This window comes from Conger conger, chromosome 6 (genome assembly GCF_963514075.1).
Source record: "Conger conger chromosome 6, fConCon1.1, whole genome shotgun sequence".
Taxonomy (NCBI): Eukaryota; Metazoa; Chordata; class Actinopteri; order Anguilliformes; family Congridae; genus Conger; species Conger conger.
In genome coordinates, this window is record NC_083765.1 from 10382733 (window position 1) to 10399044 (window position 16312).

The window sequence follows — 16312 nt, forward strand, 5'->3', positions numbered from 1 at the left end:
CAGAGAAGGAGGGGGGGAGATTGGAAGCGAGAGAAAGCAACAGGAACTGTGGGTGTGACGCGCGCTGAATGCGAGGGCCAGGCCCTGGGTAAGAGCAGAGCGGCGTGTTTCTCTGGCGGGCGGTTGAGCTGATGGCCCTCCTCGCAGCGGGAGGGCGTGGCGGCGATTACGGCGGTCTGGCTGTTCCTCAGCCCGCGCCCCGCCCGCGTCAGTCAGCTCCGCGCGCCACACACCCGCCGCACCGCGCTAATGGCCCCTTCTCTCCGAGCGTGGGAGACAGCTGCTAATGGCCGATGCCGAAGTCATTAACAGCATAAATGGTGCATTATAATTAAGACACAGAAAAGCTTTCGTTGAATTCAGTCAGAGAGGTCAGGACTAAATGAAACCAAATAATTTCAAAGGCGCGGGATTCCAAAGGCACGCGATTTCAACGGCACGCTTAATTAAAAAGAGAAGTATATTAAAATGAATGTAAAAAACACAAGACTTCAGTACAGGGAGAGGGTTGGCCTTTCAACTTTCTCACTAGCAACAGATTGTGTTAGGACAGAGGCAGTGCAAATGCGACTGGATCTATATTTATCCACTGCGGCGTGAGATGGCGAGCATATGTGTCAGGTTTTTCAGCGATGAAGAAATCACTCACCCCTCCATGCTGTTATCTCCTTCAGCACACAGCGCCCAGATTCAGGGACTCTATCCAGCATCGGCTGAAGGTCAACGCCCAGAATAACTGCATACTATAGACTCAAGTCTGTGATACCATCCTTACAATATTTTCAGGTAAAAAATGAGACTCATGATTCCAGAAAAAAAGAAGGAAAAAAAAACCTACGCAAGCACTAGTATAAATCAAAAATGTATGACTGAGAACTGATTCAGGGAAAACGTTAAGGACATTTTAATGCCAAAAGACAGCCTTTTCACGGCACCTTTTGTACATCTTGAGAAAATGCTAAAAAGGAAGTAAAATCCATGTGATTGATCTGTGCCTTTTTCATAGATCAAATACCACCTTGCCTTCTATTGGGCCATCCCAAACAAAAACACATTAATAATGCCCTGTTCCTGCACTATCAAAAACATTCCTAAAGAGAGCAGGAACAAAGTTACCAAGGTCCTTTCTGTGGAACATTTGGAAGGAGAGAAAAAAAAACAAAAAAAAAACTAAGCCAAGTTAGAATTCATGCTGAGAACAAACCCCGATCTCTGTTTTTTTTTTTTAAGTAAAAAGAAATATGAAACTCAACAAGCGCTACACTCTATCAGTGTAGGCACTGCATGATAATATAGAAGCCTGCTCATCTGCTCTTTTCAGACATTTGCTAATGTGTTCTGTTCCCATTTTAAATTACCCCTTTGATAACCGGTTTCAAACGAGACGGGTCTCGTCACAGACAAGAGAATGCCGTCACATGGCTGAAATTGGCTTGTCTTACAATAACAGAGACGTCCAGAAGCCTCATTAAAACCTTTAAGGGAGAGCCAATGCGACCCAACCAGCCTCCAAACTCTATTCTGCTAGTCAAATTGTGTTTGGGTTGATTACAGTTATTATCTCCAGAAAGAGTTCCCATTCCTTTGATCACTTCTAAAGTCTTCTTCCTGATGCCATTTGAATGGTACAGTGGCATGGGCACTGGAGCACAGGGCTCCTGAGAAAGCTGTGACTAGTGTCTGTCTGTCTGTCTGTACTGTACTGTCTGTCCATGTTTATTACACTCCTACAGGAAGGACATCAAAATGCTAAGAGAGGCAGGGGGAAGAGCATCACAGTTATGAAGAAAAACACTACGGGCAGATCCCTTCTCTCTCTGATTTGATTGGGTTTTTTTCCATGTATTTATGAAGGGATTAATAAAGTGAAGAAGCTAATACAGATTGAGTTCTGTCAGCAGAAAGAGAAGGTACGCAGAGATTAAAGGTACACTCCACACTGATAAAAACAAGCATTTTCCCTCTTGAATTTCTAAAGCAAACCACTTTGAAAAGCTGTAGTGTTAGAAGAAACGGCTGGGTATTCAGTGTGTTTGAGGGTGTGCGTGTGTGTGTCTATGTGTGTGTGCACGCGTGTGTGTGTTTGTATGTGAGTGTGTGCGCGCGTGTATTTGTACGTGTGTTTGTGCATTTGTGTCTTTGCACATACACACTCACAAACAGATGAGCTGATTGGCCAGGTTATGCCAGCTGGGCAGGCTGGGGCTCTCACCTTGTGGGACTGCCTCATGTAGCAGTACAGGATGCCCCGCATGCAGCTCAGGGCCTGAAGGCGGGGCGGGGTGGGGCGGGGCGGGGCGGGCGGGGCGGGGCAGCACAGGGCTCTCACCTTGTGAGACTGCCTCATGTAGCAGTACAGGATGCCCCGCATGCAGCTCAGGGCCTGAGGGCGGGGCGGGGCGGGGCAGCGCGGGGCTCTCACCTTGTGAGACTGCCTCATGTAGCAGTACAGGATGCCCCGCATGCAGCTCAGGGCCTGAGGGCGGGGCAGGGCGGGGCAGCGCGGGGCGCTCACCTTGTGGGACTGCCTCATGTAGCAGTACAGGATGCCCCGCATGCAGCTCAGGGCCTGAGGGCGGGGCGGGGCGGGGCAGCGCGGGGCTCTCACCTTGTGGGACTGCCTCATGTAGCAGTACAGGATGCCCCGCATGCAGCTCAGGGCCTGAGGGCGGGGCGGGGCGGGGCGGGGCGGGGCGCTCACCTTGTGGGACTGCCTCATGTAGCAGTACAGGATGCCCCGCATGGAGCTCAGGGCCTGAGGGCGGGGCAGGGCGGGGCAGCGCGGGGCTCTCACCTTGTGAGACTGCCTCATGTAGCAGTACAGGATGCCCCGCATGCAGCTCAGGGCCTGAGGGCGGGGCGGGGCGGGGCGGGGCAGCACAGGGCTCTCACCTTGTGAGACTGCCTCATGTAGCAGTACAGGATGCCCCGCATGGAGCTCAGGGCCTGAGGGCGGGGCAGGGCGGGGCAGCGCGGGGCTCTCACCTTGTGAGACTGCCTCATGTAGCAGTACAGGATGCCCCGCATGCAGCTCAGGGCCTGAGGGCGGGGCGGGGCGGGGCGGGGCGGGGCGCTCACCTTGTGGGACTGCCTCATGTAGCAGTACAGGATGCCCCGCATGCAGCTCAGGGCCTGAGGGCGGGGCAGGGCGGGGCGGGGCAGTGCGGGGCTCTCACCTTGTGAGACTGCCTCATGAAGCAGTACAGGATGCCCCGCATGCAGCTCAGGGCCTGAGGGCGGGGCAGGGCAGGGCGGGGCGGGGCTCTCACCTTGTGGGACTGCCTCATGTAGCAGTACAGGATGCCCCGCATGCAGTTCAGGGCCTGAGGGCGGGGCGGGGCAGGGCAGGGCGGGGCGGGGCTCTCACCTTGTGGGACTGCCTCATGTAGCAGTACAGGATGCCCCGCATGCAGTTCAGGGCCTGAGGGCGGGGCAGCGCGGGGCGGGGCGGGGCGGGGCGGGCGGGGCGGGGCAGCACAGGGCTCTCACCTTGTGAGACTGCCTCATGTAGCAGTACAGGATGCCCCGCATGCAGTTCAGGGCCTGAGGGCGGGGCGGGGCAGGGCGGGGCAGCGCGGGGCTCTCACCTTGTGAGACTGCCTCATGTAGCAGTACAGGATGCCCCGCATGCACTTGATGGCCGAGTGCTCCAGCTCGTGGGTGCGTCCCATGTCATCATCGATGCGTCTGTGTGCCAGACAACACAGCACAGCGACATAAACAACACCGTATTCTCAGCTTCATTTCACATCAAGAGCTTAAGCAAGACTTTTTCCATCACTGGGAGAAAACCTTAACATTTCAGTAGCTAATGGAATTCCCCAAACAGTATGTTCAAGAAACGTTTGGAAGCACCACATACAGCTGATGACATCGATCATTAAAGCCAGGAATGTGGTCCCAAACTAAAATGAGGGTGGACAAAAAAAGAATGCAGACAGGCTTTTTAAAGAATGCACAGATAAACCTGGTCTATGAATATTAAAACGTGCGATGCAATTTGATATTCTGTCTGCATGCAGCTATTAAAAATACATAATTAGCTTTTTCTGAAGCACTCTGAATGAATATGTTATGTATCACGCACCTGTAATTACAGCACACATCTATCAGAATGAAACCCCCAGAAGCCCCCAAGCCCACCCCCAGGTAAACCCATCACTGAGAAATGAGAAAGAACCGGGGAAGAAAAGATTCATTGCCGGATGAATGACTCAAAATGCCTGAAAAATAATGATCATCGGCACTGTGAAGCAGCGAATACAGAGACATCGGAACGGAAATGTTGAAATAAACAAAATATAACAAACATAAAAACCCCACTTCCTCATAAATCTGACACATACAAGTCATACAATTCTACCGTTAGTTAATATTTTGAAAATACGCAAACTGCTTCAGAAGCACTGCATATCCGCACAGCCAACCACGGGATGAGACAGCGTGATCCCACACCACCAGACTCCTTTACGAAACCGCATGGACACCAAGTAATGGGCTTTCATCCAAACTGTCAGATCGGAATCATCCTAATTAAATCCCACTGACAACGCAAACGGGAACAAACCGTGACTGATGACAGGGTCCTACGTGGTAATCTACCCCTCTCCCCAGATAAAAATAGTCTACTCCACCAGACCGTGTTTCACTCTTCCTCCCAACCATTGCGTGGCATAGCGGTTAGAGGCGGGAACGGCAACCAGAAGGCTGTGGGGTCATACCTCAGACAGGCAGGCGACCGCACCCTTGAGCCAAGAGCGTGAATCGTGCCGGTAATTAGGGTAGTATATGTGATAAGGAAGCATATAATGTGAAAATCACCAGGGATGAGGTCTGACTGTTTTTTTCCCCGGCCATAGTGGACCTCAGGGTCAGGAGGAGGGCCAGTTAAAGCTTGGCTTGGTTATTTGAGCCTTTCAGATCAAATTAGCACCTCAGCTGCTATATTTCACGAATGACAGGTTTACCGTGTGATACGAGTGACCTGTTCAGAAGGCAAGGACATGGAAACCGGTCTCGGTAGCCCAGGTCCTCAGTAAAGATCTCAAATGGCAGAAATACAGGGGGTGGACACAAAATCAATGCGTAGTGAGATGAAGTGATTTAAAGGCAGAGTGGAACACAATTATCATATTACCTCGACATCACTGTGAACTCAATTAAATCAAAAGCAGAGATTTATACATCAGAAAAATTCAGAAACTACATTCATGAAGCCCCCAAAGTTTGCTTGGTAAACATGAAGCTATAAGACTTACAGCTGTCTGCATGACATCTTCAGCATCAAAACGCCACTAAAGTCTGCGAGCATATTTACAATACAGCAAGTGAAAGTTCATCTTTAAATAAGAACAAGCGCATGTGTAATTAATCTGAAGGTCAGGTTCTCTGTTAGATAGGGAAACTGCAAGTTTAATCACATTTACATTTACATAAGAATGGCAGCCCTAGAAACCAGGGAAACAGAATGTGTGTATGGGACATTAATGAGACAGAGTGGCAATGCATTTACTGTTCATTCCTCCTCACCTGTAGCCTATAGAGACACAGCGTGGATTTAACGTAATTCAGTCCTTGCTTGTAAGCCAGGGAAAAGATGGGTGTGTTTAATGTCAGTGTGAACTCACATTTAAGCCAGTAAAGACAGAGAGTGCATTTAAATCACCCGTAAGCATGTATGCACCTCTGTTTAAGAGAGTTTAAATCCTCAGTAAGCCAGTGAAGACAGAGTTAATTTAAATCTCCTGTGAACGAGTGAAGACAGAGAGTGTACTGAAGTCAGCTGTAAGCCTGTGAATACACACTGCACTCAGCATTAACTGACATGTAAGCCAGTGAAGACACACTGCGCTCAGCAGTAACTGACCTGTAAGCCAGTGAAGACACACTGCACTCAGCATTAACTGACCTGTAAGCCAGTGAAGACACCCTGCGCTCAGCATTAACTGACATGTAAGCCAGTGAAGACACACTGCACTCAGCATTAACTGACCTGTAAGCCTTTGAATACACACTGCACTCGGCATTAACTGACCTGTAAGCCTTTGAAGACACACTGTGCTCAGCATTAACTGACCTGTAAGCCTGTGAATACACACTGCGCTCAGCATTAACTGACCTGTGAGCCAGTGGAAACACACTGCGCTCAGCAGTAACTGACCTGTAAGCCAAGGCCAGGGCCCATGCGCTGGCTGCACAGTACAGAGAGTCCCGGACTTTAGCCTCATTGCAGTCAGAGCAGGTCTTCACAGGGAACAGCCCAGTGGTGGGGCTCTGGAAGTTCAGGATGGTGGACTTCACTGGACCGGAGGGAGGGAGGGACGGAGTGAGAGGGGGAAGGAGAGGGAGAGAGAGAATTAGCAAGAGGCTGCTGTCCTGTTTCCAATGGCCAAGTGCCAATATACGCAGCTCAGTTACAGATCTGGCAAGGGACAATTATGTTGTGTCTAAAATCGCCCCTTAAAAGAACAGAAAACCACACTGCATAAGAAACATTGTGATGAAAATAGATGATTACAAAAATGGTTAAATAAACTCATCAATCAAATCAAATAGGCTGAGGCGATGGGGAGTTAACAGCATCTATTTGCTGTCTGCATGATGAGTCTAAAGGACGAGACTCCTTGCAAAGAAATGTGTGCAAAGCTACAAGTTGGGAAAACAAAACGACACATGCCCATCTCTCTCCCTCTCTTTCTTTCTCCTGGAAATCTCCTGGAAACTCAAAGCAATCCCTAAAGGCCTCCAAGATTACCCTCTGCTACCGTAAAAAGGTCCTTGTCGGTCGATGAACTTGTCGCTTGTCGTAACGTGGCTAAGAGAGCCGTAAGAAGGGTCACAGTTGTGAGTGGCTTTCAGTGTTCTTTAAAATAAATGCAGAAATGGATGTTGTTCTCTTTAACTTGAAGAGATCGCTCATTCCCTCTCCCTCTCATAGAAGGAACATTCATACTGCGTAATCATGTTAGAGGAAGCCTGGATCAACGTAAAGAGACAAAATCAGGAGCAGATTAAACTGAATATTAATAAACCACTCCATAACCCTGTCACTTCATGTTATTTCAGCCCCAGCAGCTACAGTTAACAGGCAGAGGAAAATGGACTTCAGCTGCTCTCAGAGGAAACACCGGAACCTCCCAAATGTGCAACCTGAAATCATCTGATTGGTACAGTAAGACAACATGGCTCAGGCAATAAGAGCAGTCGTCTGGCAGTCGGAGGGTTGCCGGTTCGATCCCCCGCCCGGGCTGTGTCGAAGTGTCCCTGAGGAAGACACCGAACCCCCAAATTCTCCTGACGAGCTGGTCGGGGCCTTGCATGGCAGCCAATTGCCGTCGGTGTGTGAGTGTATGTATGAATGGGTGAATGGAGAAGCATCAATTGTACAGCGCTTTGGATAAAGGCGCTATATGAATGCCTGCCATTTACCATTTATAATGACAGCAGGCTTTTTATTATTTTTTTTATAAGATCAGAGCTCAAAATGCAACACGTCCGAACAAAGATTATACACCAAATGGGCAAAAAGTATGCTCAAAGTACAGACTACAAATACCCATGTTGAAATATAATATGCAAATAACCATACTAGTTGGCTTCATCAGAGATGTTTGGCCTGAATCACACCACCATTTCCATATTCCAAATCAGCGACTTATTGCAAAGATATTTTTATTGCATAGGAAAACGATTAAAAAGAAAAATCCCTGTGACTCTACCCATTAAAGGGCAATGTTTTTCCCTCAGGATAATCTCCGAATTCAATCTCTATGAAAATAATAACCATTTCAGCAGCTTACTGGGAACAAGTAATTTTGTTACCTCCACCATGTTCTGTCTAGGTAATGAAAAACACACTTTATAGATCTACATCAACACGTTTTATAGCTAATCATTAAATTACCTGATTTACCGTGTGATAATAGCTAATCCAAAAGAAGCACATTAGACTTTGAAGAGCTTGCTGCTATTCAATAACTACTCTTTTAATCTCTGGAGGAGCACTTTTCTCACCTTGACTCCTGATAAATCACCATTAGGGAGAATGCCGTTTCACAAGTAAACTCCATTTTAATGATGTCACCCTCACTGAACACCTGAGGGCCATGGGCAGAAGTACAAGCACTGCGAAAAGGCCAGCTAGGCCTGGATTTCAGCAGCATTAAATGCCCTTTACGGAACGTCTTCACATACAGATTCTGTCAAATTAACTGTGCGATATCATCCCGATGTCTCACGTTTTTGTGTTTGTGCCCCTTTTATGTTTCCAGCACATTTCCCAGTTGGCGAGTGGCCCTGTTGAAGCTAACTTACAGAAGTTTTGTAGTCCCATTTAACTGCATCGGGTTCTACATTCTTTTCTATATTAACGATAGTGGCACATTCTCAAATTACATAAAGCGATGATATATTGGGAATGACAAAATAAAGTGTTTGGGGGCTTACAGGTGAGGAATGAATTCAGCTGAGATATTTTCTTCATAGCCAGGCCATCATGTATCATGTAGCTTTCTTGCCACCACCTCCTCTGGTGACTTCTGCTTCAGTGCATTTTCGATTTCATTTCACCCAGTAACCTGCAGAGTCTCCCTGGTGTCGCAAATAGTTTTTTAGATATTAAACTCCACGCACTGTACGATAGGTTTGCAATGCCTCTCTGTTCTCTCTCCTCAGCCTAAGGTGTCCTTCTCTTGAAACATCAACTGCAGCAAGGGGACCGGCACCATTTGCCATGTATTTGTCTGTTAAAAGCAGGAATAAAACACCCCATAGTGGAATTCAGTATATTGCTGTAAAGGAACATGAAACTATATATAAAAATAAAAACTAAATAATGTGTTTGTGTGTGTCTGTGTGTGCGTGTGCACGCGTATGTGTGCCCATGTGTCTGTCTGCGTGTGTATGTGTGCACGTGCTTTGTGTCTGTGTGTGCATGTGCACAGGTATGTGTGTGGATGTATGTCTGTCTGTCTGTCTGTCTATGTGAGTGTGTGTGTGTATGTTTATGTGTATGTGTGTGCGTGCTTGTGTCTGTGTCTGTGTGTGTGTGTGTGTGTGTGTGTGTGTGTGAGTGTGTGTGCATGTGCACACGTATGTGTGTGGATGTATGTCTGTCTGTCTGTCTATGTGAGTGTGTGTGTGTGTGTGTGTGTGTGTGTGTGTGTGTGTGTGTGTGCCTGTGCCCAGCACAGGTTGCGGTATGGACCCTGCTTCAGGGTACAATAGCAATGTCCTTGGAACCGCACGTCCAGTTCCCTCTACATTATGAAAAAAAGGTAAATTCATCCTGATATGGAGGCAGGTCTGCTTATTGTGGCATTGTAAAAGTGCTAAATGCTTCCCGTACGCCTGGCTTTTTTACTGTCATCTTTCACATGGAGTCCATGCATAGTGAACATCAAAAAGTACTTGCACTTTTGCCAAACATTTGAAGTAATACAGCAAAGAATACTGAAAACACAGGAAATGAAAGAGGGCCTCATGCATATACAATTTCAGTTCCTTTCAGAAAAAATACTATACTTTCCACAGTACATCATTGAATGTTCAAGAGGCATCAAAAGTAGCTAAACCTTTGAAAATTCACTGAACAAACTCTGGAACGATGTGGTAGAGAAATTGATTGAGGTTGAACACAAAGTGTCCAGAAAGTGCCCAGACACAATTTGTTTTGTGTGTGTGTGTGTGTGTGTGTGTGTGTGTATTTGTGCTTAGAAAACTGTCAAAGTATTTCATTTTCTCTTGTAAACTGCAGAAACATTTACTCTTTTTTTTTTTTTAAACGGGCAAATGCTGCCATGCAAAACACATTTTGAATGTGCTTGCTTCTATGGCAACAACACCAAAAAAACTGGTCCCTAAGATAAGATGGCTCCATTTTATCTCTCCCGATATTGCACATGTAGCATTTAACAGCGTACAGCTGTTTCCTGAGAGCCTCCAAATGGCTGCCCTTACTGACAGAGGCCACTCCCGGAGACAAACAGACCTGAGAGGTAAAGACTACAGAGACAGGCTTCTCCAGTGTGCTCAGTGAAACAGAACAGATTGGCATTGATTAGTGCTGCCAAACAGGCAGATGCTGAGGCATGGAGACTAAGCAGGTCTCAAATGACTTTCCGGAATGAACTCGTAATCTCAGAGGCACATTAATGCACCCACCGCAAAGCAGACAACGGGCTTTGAAATGAGTTCTACCACTCCGAAGCTGCTGCCGCTTTGAACGACTGACGGGTCGGAGTAATCCTTGAGGGAAAAAAAGGCTAACATTCTTTGCGCAAATTACACTGAATGCAAGCTGAAAGTTTCCATGGCACCTACTGAGAATCACCTCTACACCTGCAAACTTTTTTTTTACCTGATAAATGACAAACCAAATTCACTTAAACAGCTTTTTTGCATAACATTTTCTTTTTTTCAGAAGTGTTAACAGAAACCCAGGAATAGCAGTAAGAGTCTTTTTTTAAAGCATTGCAAAGTCTGTTCCTGTGAAGGACTTGGCAGAACTTGTGTAGTGTGAGCAACACATTCTGCAAATGCTTCATTCAGAGAGAGTGCTCTTCCAACATGACAACATGGTTCTGAAACTGTGAGTGTTGAGCAAAACGCTAAACTATTCAGACTGAGTATGGAAGGCAGCACACAATAACAGGCCATTATTCCAGTCCCCTTCTCACCCAATCACCATCACACACATGAATATCATGCCAGGTACAATTCCTTTCTTCACTTATGGATATGAGATCTTGTCATTTCTTGTATTCCATATTTTATCATCAGTTAAAATATAATTTCTATATTTTCTAATGTCATTTTGCTTTTGATATATCATTAAGACCCACTTTACACTGTGGTTTTGCTTGTATGGTTATTCTGAGAAAACTTTTCTGGTGTTACAAGAAATATTAGCTACTAGTAGTGAGTAGTTACGATATATTCAGATGAATAACCAGGCTCTTTTGCCTGAGGGTACACCTTCACGCACATGGGAGGATTCAACAGGACTCATGCGAGTGGGCTTCTCACCGGAGCTGTAGTATCGGTCCAGTTTATCCCACAAGGGCACGCCCTCCAGGTGAAGCACAGACAGCTTGAGTGGTTCATAGATGGAGCCTGCAAACAAGAAGGAATGAAAACGTCAGTCTCCCTAAGCAGTGACTAGGGATCTTCTGTAATTCAGGTTCTGTGGTTTTGTGGTTCTGGCTTCAGTCTGTCCATTGCTGGGCATGGGTTCTCTTGACTACAGCTCTCAGTAACCGTGTGTCATGGGGATTGGCTAGAAATCTGTGGCACTTCATCTGATGGAGCGATTGTGCATGTTTAACTTAAACTGCAACTAACAGTATTGCGCTGAACGTCGGTTACGGCTGTGAAACAAACTGACAAATTGACCCATTTTTTTTTACTCCTCCTATGGATCCTTAAGCATTTCCGGCTGACATTCAAGTGAATCTTAGAGAAATAACTCACATAATTAGACTGAAGACGCTTTGCAGGATGAGAGAATGTTTCACATGTTATAGACACTGATAGATCAGTAACCCATGAAGTTATGACTGTAAGGCAGAATTATTCTAATGCGTCATAATCATTGTCATTTGGCAATCCTGATGTGGACCGGGGAATTGTGGGTATTACAGCTGCCACTACAGCAGCATGTGAAGATGCATTCCAGATCAAGTTAATCAAAGGCACCCATGCACATACCCAGAGCAAACCAAACATCAATCCCATGGAAACATTCATTTAAAAACACAGGACATCACGTTGGACAACGAGTAAAGGCAGCCAGCAGAGTATGCATTCAAGAATATATGTTAGGAAAAACATTCAAAATGTAAAATTATCATGTCATAATCAATTTTTTCAACTGATTTGACAGCAAATTTGAGCTTTTGTTTGTTCAGTGATATGTTTTTAATGTGTATTAAAATTGTATGACTGTTTACATTGACACCGAACACTTTTTCTTCATGGGCAATTCCTAAAAGAAAATGGAACTTCAGTTCTGTAATTCACTTTAAGCTGCAGTCCCATTATTCAGCTAAATACAGCATCTCATATGATGAAACAACGTTATATTTTTAAATGGTAAAATGTATTTGTAAAGTGTTGCTCCATTTTTTCCCCCCAATGTGCAGCATTGTATTACTGCTCGATTGCTTGAGTGAGCTTTTCCCATGGAGCCTTCTTTAAGGCAAGGGCTCTTCCCTTTCACCTGAAAGGGGTGTTAATTTGGGTCCTCAAGAGACACTCTCCAGGTCACAGTTGTTTAGCTCAAAGCCAACATTGAGTCAGCTTTGATGTGCCAGTACTCCTTTCATTAGAAAACTACACTCGAAGGAAAGGTGCAAGAATCTGACCTGCTACATCAACTTTGGTGAAAGGAAAGTTGCACAATTCTGCAGAAACCTTGTGATAATATTGTAGTTGATGCATACAGTGATACAGATTCTCAAAAGAAGGGTAGCTGGCTGCATTAAAGCTGGTTGAGACCATTTAACTTTATTCAAAAGATTAAATAATGAAGAAATTTTGTTCAACATACAGGAGATATGTGTATACCTAAAAACAAATCGCAAAAATAGGCTAATGGTTACATATTGGCTCGTGTCCGTGTAATTTGAGTTTCACTAAAAGTAATCCATTAACAGCTGAAATATGGTGTTGGATTCTCACTGCTACACACAGGTATTAACCCATGGACTTACCATGTCCGCGAAGTTTGGGGTGGCAGGCTGAAATGTCATATGCTGGGCTGGCCATTTTCAATAGATCTGGGTTAGGTCACCGTCTTTCAGATAATTTACAAATCTACAGCAATTCACAAAATGGTTAGTAGGAATTCAGCTAAACAATCATCATGGAATTACAAAGAAAGCTCATTTTGAGTGGTTATTTCAGACACAGACTTTTAATTACAGTACACGACAGTACAGTGAAAGAGATGGAAGTGTGTTGATAAGGAGCTGGATTAGCTAGTTACTGCGGACATGATGAACTGACAGATGGAAACTAAATGGAATCTGCAGCACTGGCTGGCAATGGAGATGCTTATATTGTCGGTTCGCGGGGTAATTTACTATTTCTTTTTCAGCAGCCACAGTGCAAATCCGCTGATTTTTAAACACTGAAGTAAAGTTATGATGCATTCCATCTCGATCAGATCAGTCACACTGGCCGGAATTACAAATATCTCGCTGCGAGCGTGCCATCATAGCAACCACATGTCATATTACGCCCGTCCCATCACCCAAGAAGTAACAGGAAACTCAACACTTACATGCCGGGCCGGCTAATTAATCATTTTAAAACGCCCTCGTCATTTGACTTAAGATATTTGTCAGCCCTGGGGGTATTGAATGATATTGCTGGCTTGTTTATAACTATTTCGCGTGATTCGCTTGATCTAACGTTGCAATTCGGCAGCCAAACATTATGGTACAGTATTTCACCATCTTTCCTGGGGGTGCCATACTAACTATGCCGACTATCCTTAGTCTATCCCGATATGACAGGAGCGTAGTACAGTTCACACTGACCTTTCAATCCTACATACCAGTGTGCAAGCTAGCAAGAACAGACACGCGAGGTTTGCTAATGACTTCGGCTTCATATGGATTCTGATAAATTTGTGAAACATGCACTCCGAACATGACCCTACACGTGTATACAAATGTGATAAGCTATGCGACAGTATATTGGTGCAAACCTGAACGTTTTGATCTGGCTTTACACTCCAGCAACTTCCAGCTGACATCCGCCAAGCTAGCCATGTTTAGTGAAAAAAGGGACAACAAACTGCGACGCTGTCGTAAAGCCAGGACGCGGTGATGATGTCACATGTAATATTAGCTAGTCTTTTTTGTTGTACCCACTTTCTGAACTAAAAACTAAAGGTGCATTTCAAGCTCCCATATTTGCCCAAACCTATTTGCAATCTTATAATATTATTCCTGAAAAGGACATTTTAAACAAGCATTAACATCGATACTCGATGCCGTAAATCGTTCTGGACTGTGGTATTTCAGTTCGTGATGTTTGAACAGAATGGTCCAAAAATGAGGATGTGTAAAGAAAGTGCTCTCTTTTATACGTTTTTAATACTATCTGTTGGAGGAAATTCTGTTCTCGCCCTTCAGGATGTAACGGTCGATTTATTTGGGTCTGAATCTTATGGAACTGTCGCTGCATTTGGGGATTTTAACTCTGACAAACAGACTGATATTTTCATCATCAGAAAACGTCAGTATTTCTGTGTCATCACTTGCCAGCGAGATACGAGATGTTGTTAATGTGCCACATAAATGTCACTATCTAAATGCTACTTATTCTGGATTTTCTGTTTGGTTTCATTACGGAATGTATGTTGAGGTTTTCAGTACGCTTTAGCTTAATGGTAGCTAGCTAGTTGTCATCACAGAACCGAAGAGGTGTGGTTGCTTATGCTCACTCACTGTGCTGTAATTTAGCTACTATGACGTTAGTCGGTTAGCTAACGTTAGCTGGCCATGCACATTGTAATGCAATCCATGTGCAGATGGCTATTATATAGCCAGATGTATTGCCATAGCGAAGAAGTTCCCTGGCTTGTCACCTAGCTAACCTGGATTGGTCAGCTAAATTGCGGGCTATCTGACCCACCAATGTCATATTTACGTTAGCTAACTAGCTACATCAACAGTTATAAAACGTCCGCAGTTCCCATAGGTCACCGTTTGGGTTGACAAACAGTACGCTCAGCTCGCCGAACTGTTTTGGTTAAGGATTAGGAACCTGTATCAATGTTAAGAATACACGTGGATTCAGGCCATACTGTGTAAAGCTACATACTGTATATAAACAAACAGAATGTCCGAATGTTTGAATGAATTAATGAATGAATTGTTAGCTAATGAGTACCTGTAGCTTGTTAGTTAAATACATGACTGTCTTTTATTGTTTCCCACCTTTACCTTTCAGAGTCTGAGCTTGTCATTTTCCTGGCCGATCTGAAAGCACCCTACTTTAAACCAAAAGTACACATACCGAAAGAACAGTTCCCAAGGTAAGTGAATCAGTTGATTCTCAATATACTAAGTACAGACTGACCCAGAAATGCCTTGACTCACAAAGCTGTTTTCTTAGGGACTTCACCATTAGCAGCGTGGTTCCAGGAGACTATGATGGAGATTCCAAAATGGACGTCCTTATCACTGCACATCCAAACGACAAGGGTATCTCGGAGACCTCAGTCATCGTTTTCTGGGGAAATAATCAAACTCTAGGTATAATTCTTGGTTATGTGTACATGTTATGCTATTATCCCATCCGTACACATACAGTAACCCTAGCCCTAACACTCAGCCTTGGGCCAAAGTAGCCTTTTAAACAAACCTGTGTCCCAATCTACAGGAACAGCAACATAGTGCTAAAATTGTTTGATGCGTGTCTGTGTAGAATAACAGTTTTCTTTACTGTGTGCATCCTTGATGACACTGTTACAGGCGGAAAATGCATTTTAAAGTATATTGTATTTTATTACATTGACAGATGCTGGAGAAAGAATTGAGCTGAATAGGACATTTACTGATGAGCCACTGGTTATGGAGTGAGTACAGCCTTGAGCACTAAGACAGTGAAGAGTACTGCTGAGTGATTTCCCTTTCATGCTACAGGAACACGCTACCTGCATCACATGTTTATTTAAAGTGACTGTCATTGGATTCAGACAACATTGTATGGGGTTATTATTATATGTATAAGCATCAGCAAAAGTAGAGAAATCCGATGCATTGTAATATTGACTGGTATCAGTCTAAACTTGTCAATCTATCCCTATGTGAGGACTATGGATGGAGTTCAATTTATTACCAGATCATTTATGGCATGAAGCGGCACCTGACCTGATGTTCAATACGGATTGTATATCTGACTTTAAATATATGTTATTGTACTTGCATTGCTCTGTGAATAGATAGATATTTTGTGGATGTGTAGTGAATAGTGATATTACATTTTCCAGTAAATCATGACCTTTTTCCAGCCCCTTTGCACTCACTTTAACGTTGGCTAATGTTGATTTCATGTGTCTGTCTTTTATGACAGATGAGTGTGCCTAGCCAATAGGGATACATGGCAGCATTGTGCACTCCCTGACTTGCAGCGTTGTTTAAGCATCTGCATCCGTTCTAGCACTGCCCGAGCCTGAACATTATGTCATGGATGTCATAACAGTGATGATGATGATGATGTTGACAATGACAGCAGTTGATGTAATGAAACCATAATGGTTGATCTTTATTGGCTAGTAATGGCAATAACTTAGCCATTA

The 16312-nt window shown here is 44.7% G+C and overlaps 2 protein-coding genes across 5 annotated transcripts in view; one reads left to right on the forward strand and one right to left on the reverse strand.

Moving 5' to 3' along the window:
- phkb (phosphorylase kinase, beta) overlaps positions 1-13849 on the reverse strand; it is a 69607-nt gene extending 55758 nt beyond the window's left edge. Inside the window, exons 1-5 of one of the 4 annotated variants that reach the window (XM_061245167.1) lie at positions 13712-13849; positions 12711-12813; positions 11026-11112; positions 6161-6299; positions 3588-3687 (exon numbers count right to left, since the gene is read on the reverse strand). In XM_061245167.1, the coding sequence (XP_061101151.1) occupies positions 3588-3687; positions 6161-6299; positions 11026-11112; positions 12711-12765 (381 nt within the window). In that variant the 5' untranslated portion in view covers positions 12766-12813; positions 13712-13849. Of the gene's footprint in view, positions 1-2329; positions 2358-3587; positions 3688-6160; positions 6300-11025; positions 11113-12710; positions 12814-13541; positions 13665-13711 lie in introns of those variants that run through there. The other 3 variants (XM_061245168.1, XM_061245166.1, XM_061245169.1) reach the window with 3 other exon arrangements.
- Positions 13850-14024: 175 nt separating this feature from the next.
- itfg1 (integrin alpha FG-GAP repeat containing 1) overlaps positions 14025-16312 on the forward strand; it is a 132803-nt gene continuing 130515 nt past the window's right edge. The window contains exons 1-4 of the mRNA XM_061245001.1: positions 14025-14244; positions 14962-15046; positions 15127-15266; positions 15532-15589. Coding sequence (XP_061100985.1) covers positions 14037-14244; positions 14962-15046; positions 15127-15266; positions 15532-15589 — 491 coding nt within the window. The 5' untranslated portion in view covers positions 14025-14036. The remainder of the gene's footprint in view (positions 14245-14961; positions 15047-15126; positions 15267-15531; positions 15590-16312) is intronic.